Here is a 4,994-nt window from a genome sequence, read left to right as displayed (position 1 = left end):
CCCCACCACCACCACCACCACCACCACCAGTAACGGTTCTATCACAGATCGACGTGCATGTGGCCGGCCTGGTAGTCCCTGTTGCATGAAATCTTTGTGTTCAAACAGAACCCTGTGATGTTGATCTGGTATCAGAGATGGAATGAGTCACGCCTGCAAGAGTGGGCACTGCCTTGCCGCAAGCTGCCAGGTTTCCCCTCCTATGGTGGGAGGCTTGGCTGCACGCTCCGCGGCGGCACCTGCGCTTGCCAAATGTTGTTCAGTCTTTTCTTCTTCAAATTTAGAGCTAAGTTTCTGTTACAAAGCTACCAAAAAAGGTTTTCAGAGCCAAAATAGCAGAGTTCACCAGTTTAGGCAACATCTTTTTGTGTCGTTCACACCTTATGTTTTATTATGTGGAAATGAGAAATTTGTGTCCTTGTAGTTCTTTTCTCTMTCTTCCAGTGTCTGAATGTGTTATTTACAGTCAGTTGAAGCAGTCTGGGATCGTTAGTGTTTTTGTTTCTTTTCTCTGTTATTTTGTCTATAAATGGTAAGTGCATTATAGTTTTTTGTTGTTGTTGTTGTTGTTGTTGTTGTTGTTGTTGTTGTTGTTGTTGTTGTTGTTTTTATACAGCAGATAGTCCTTTCAGAGCATGACAAGTCTGTAGAAATATGTTTTCTAGTTTCATTTTAGTTGTAAAAAAAAAAAAGCAAGAGAGCAGACAGGGGTGGGCAAGATCTGGCAATGACGGCACTGTTTTTAAGATTGTATGCCACCACTGGCCCAGTTGTGGTTTMGTTTACATAGCCCTAATCGGTCAATGTCACAACTAGCCGGGTTGTGGTTTAGTCAATGTGGTCCATACCTGTAAATGTCACCACTGGCCTGGTTGATGTTTGATTTACATGGCCCAAATTGGTCAATGCCACAACTGGCTTAGTTGTGGTTTGGTTTATGTGGCACAAATTTGTAAAATCCACAACTGGCCCATTTGAGATTTGGTTTACGTGGCCCAAATCTATCAGTGCCACAACTGGCCTAGTTGTGGTTTGGTTTATGTGGCCCAAATCTATCATTGTTACAAATGGCCCAGTGGTGGTTTGGTTTATGTGGCCCAAATCTATCAATGCCTCAAATGGTCAGATTGCATTTTGGTTCATGTAATGCTGGCCTATGGACTATTTAGCGGATATCATTTAGCGCCGCCTAATGGAAACGGCGTGCAATGGTTTGTGGGATTGTTGGGGGCAACCAAAAAATTTGAACAATGGGACAYGTTCTCATAGTTTAAAGTTTGGATTGTTGTGCATTTTAAAATGTTTCTTTTGGTTCATGAGGTACCAACGTCTAATCAGAAAAAGAACAAACTTGTCCAGAACTTTTATGCTACTCAAACGTTGGAATTATTACCTAAAATAGAAACCTGGAGATGCCAAACAGTAAGGTTATGCTGTTGTGCAATAATTTCATTCTATATATAATGTACAGTATAATCACTATAGTGTCTCACAATATCAAATCTATTACCAGAGAAAATTCCAGTATACAATGATTATATTAACAGCATTATGAGCAGTGGGACTGGGTGATAAAAAATATAATCTAATCTTGAGGCAGGCTGACCAAGGATTTATTAAATGCTGAGTATAAATATCTTTCTTGGCCACACATCAAATCTGGCATATATATTAATTCAAAGTATGTGTTTTTGTTTTAAAGCTGGTAAATGCATTTGTTTTTGTGATCTGTAGCCTTTTGCATGGTGTATTGTTAATAACCAAACCATACACCATTATATAGATGTGGTCAAGGTTTAAGATGGTCCATAGCTATATTTGTAATATTGAGTGGTCAAAATAATCTGTAGTTGGCAAATATGATCCATGGCCAAAACACGTCAACATATTTAACGCTAGATCTACTAGACCTAACTCATTTTCATGTGTCTGTGATCATTGTTGTAAATATACACAAGTAATACACAGGACAGCAATCTCCACGGCCCATTTTTACAGTCATTCAATTCATACATTGGCACCAGATGCCCCCAAACTAGACCATAATGCTTTGTGCTAGGCGAAGATACTAGTGTCTGCAAAATAGTCCATTTAAAGACCACTTCTTGCAAACCATGCCTTGGCCACCAAAGGGCCATCATTCTTTGCATTATCTTGGCCAAGTGTATCATATCCATAAGCTCAGTCTGGCCAGTWTTGCGTCAGAGTTCCGGTGTCCTTCACACTAGTGTCATGGATACACTGCCACCACAATGACGAACCATTAAAACCTTGTAATGGAAATTTGGTGTTGCATGGAGGCCAGTCAAATCTATTTGTATATCTGAAGACCATACCAAGACTTTGCACTAAGGTTGGGTGATATTAGCAAAAACTTAATCTCAGTTAACTGTGACATTTAATCCCATGACGATTATTGTGACGACTATTAGATGACAACTGTGCTTGCATGGTTTTGACTCTAACTTAGTTGCCCTATGTTCTAAAGTTATACTTACAAATCATCAGTCAAACTAACTTTTTCATTGAAACACGCCRCACGTTATCTACTTCCACATCTTACTTTGCTTCTAGTAAAGGACTGATTGACTGAGAGCATCTTGTATTAAGTAGATTTTTTTTCTCTATTCACTAGAAGAGAGTTTGTTGTAGCCGACTATGTATTATCTCCATGTTACTGTTAACTCTGCATTAGCATTAGCTTTAATGTTAGCTCCACACCAAATATTAATGTGTGAGTTTTTCTAATGATTAAGTGCACACAATATGATTTTACTCAACCATATTTTGAAAAAACATCCACATTCTGACTTTTAATGTCATATTGAGTCACCATCCAGTGTAAAGGGCGTCTGAAGGTTTTAGAAATGTTCGTAACTGAACAGAGAAAAACATTTAAACACAACAAGTCTTCGACTTTATTTAGTTTAGGATCTTCAGTCCTTCAGTGTTCTGTCTTGTCATTCATTTCACATTTCTCAAGGCTCGTGAAAATTGTAATTTGTTTAGATTTTGAAAAGAATGGAAGAACACAAGTGGCAATTGTGCTAGATTTTTCTGGAAAGCAGCTTTAACCTGAACCAAAACTCAACTCACAATAAAAAGCTGAATAAATAAACAAATAATGTATAAAGTACTTTCATATTCACCTATGTATGACCTGTTCTTCAACCGCAGGTCCTGAAGGGTTTTCCAGAGTGCCTGCAGGCCGACATCTGCCTCCACCTCAACAAGAGCCTCCTCCATGGCTGTAAGGCATTTCGTGGGGCAACTAAGGGCTGCCTGCGGGCACTGGCCATGAGGTTCAAGACGACCCATGCTCCCCCCGGGGATACGCTGGTCCACTCTGGAGACGTGCTCACGGCGCTCTACTTTGTGTCCCGCGGATCCATCGAAATCCTTAAAGATGACATTGTGGTGGCCATCCTGGGTGAGTTGAACCTGAACAAAAACTTGTAAAGCTGAAGAGTGTGGTTGGTTGAGTTGTTTGGTCATAAATGCTTTACAACCCCTGGAAAAATTATGGGACCACCGGCCTCGTCGGACGTTCATTCAGTTGATTAATTTTGTAGAAAAAACCAGATCACAGACATGACACAATACTAGTCATTTTCAAGTGGCAGCTTTCTGGCTTGAAGAAACACTAAAAGAAATTAAGAAAAAAATTGTGGCAAATTGTGTAACAGAAAGTTTTTGGCCAAGCGGAGGGGAAAAAATATGGAATTACTCAATTCTGAGGAAAAAATTATGGAATCATGAAAAACACACAAGCAAAAGAACACTCCAACACATCACTAGTATTTAGTTGCACCACTTTTGGCTTTTCTAACAGCTTGCAGTCTCTGAGGCATGGACTTGATGAGTGACTAACAGTATTCTTCATCAATTTGGTGCCAACTCTCTTGATAGCTGTTGCCAGATCAGCTTTGCAGGTCGGAGCCTTCTTGTGGACCTTTTTTTTTTCAATTTCCACCACAGGTTTTCAACTGGGTTGAGATCTGGACTATTTGCAGGCCGTGACATTGACCTTATGTGTCTTTTTTCAAGGAATGTTTTCACAGTTTTTGCTCTATGGCARGATGCATTGTCATCTGGAAAAATGTTTTTCATCATCCCCAAACATCTTTTCAGTTGATGGGATAAGYGAAGTGTCCAAAATYTCAATGTAAACTTGTGCATTGATGGAAGAATTAACCACAGTCATCTCCCCWGTGCCTTTGCCTGACATGCAGCCCCATYTCATCAAGGACTGTGGAAATGTGGTTGTTTTCTTCAGGCAGTCCTCTTCATAAATATCACTGGAACAGCACCAAACAAAAGTTCCAGCATCATCACCTTGTCCACTGCAGATTCTTGACTCATCACTGAATATGACTTCCTCAGAGGCTGGTGATTCCATAATTCTTTGCCAGGGGTTGTACAAACTTTACTAAAGACATCAACAAGGTGACAGAGTACACATAATGAGACAAAAGTAAAAATCAAAGTAGACACATGGTGCTTTTAAATCCTTTGTTTTCACATTTATATCACTCATTTGGGGTCAATATAATGAGGAATTACAATTCTTTGATCTGAATTCCTCATTTTTCTTTACCAGCCCTTTTTCACCCCTTTTCTGAGCTGTGTCTGCGATCAACTCAGTTTGATGCTGTCTCTTTAAATCCAAACGAAGCACTTCACACCCTGCATCCCTCCAGCTTCCAGACTGGTCCACTCCTGTTTCATTGAGGGTGTTAAGTCCATCTAGCAGCACAGAAGCATTTTATTTACAAATTAATTAAAAGATGTAAATAGGGCAAGACTTGACGTGTGACACAGACTGAGTGACAGTTAGGCCTGTCACGATAACAAATTTTGCTGGGCGATTAATTGTCTCAAAATTTATTGCGATAAACGATAATATTGCCTGGTGACCGTTTTACAACTAATAATTATATAAGCATAATTGTAATAAATCAATAAACTTTCATTTTTAAAAGAATGTTTAACAA

The 4,994-nt window shown here is 39.4% G+C and overlaps 1 protein-coding gene across 5 annotated transcripts in view; it reads left to right on the top strand.

Moving 5' to 3' along the window:
- LOC106535239 (potassium voltage-gated channel subfamily H member 2) overlaps nucleotides 1-4,994 on the top strand; it is a 44,465-nt gene that overhangs the window by 31,051 nt on the left and 8,420 nt on the right. For 2 of the 5 annotated variants that reach the window (XM_014032198.1, XM_014032200.1), the window contains one exon: nucleotides 3,176-3,430. In XM_014032198.1, the coding sequence (XP_013887652.1) occupies nucleotides 3,176-3,430 (255 nt within the window). The remainder of the gene's footprint in view (nucleotides 1-3,175; nucleotides 3,431-4,994) is intronic. The other 3 variants (XM_014032199.1, XM_014032196.1, XM_014032197.1) reach the window with 2 other exon arrangements.

This window comes from Austrofundulus limnaeus, unplaced genomic scaffold, assembly GCF_001266775.1.
Source record: "Austrofundulus limnaeus strain Quisiro unplaced genomic scaffold, Austrofundulus_limnaeus-1.0 Scaffold1393, whole genome shotgun sequence".
In the NCBI taxonomy this organism is placed as follows: Eukaryota; Metazoa; Chordata; class Actinopteri; order Cyprinodontiformes; family Rivulidae; genus Austrofundulus; species Austrofundulus limnaeus.
The sequence above is the reverse complement of the archived record's forward strand: the minus strand, read 5'-3'. Positions and strand labels throughout refer to the sequence as shown.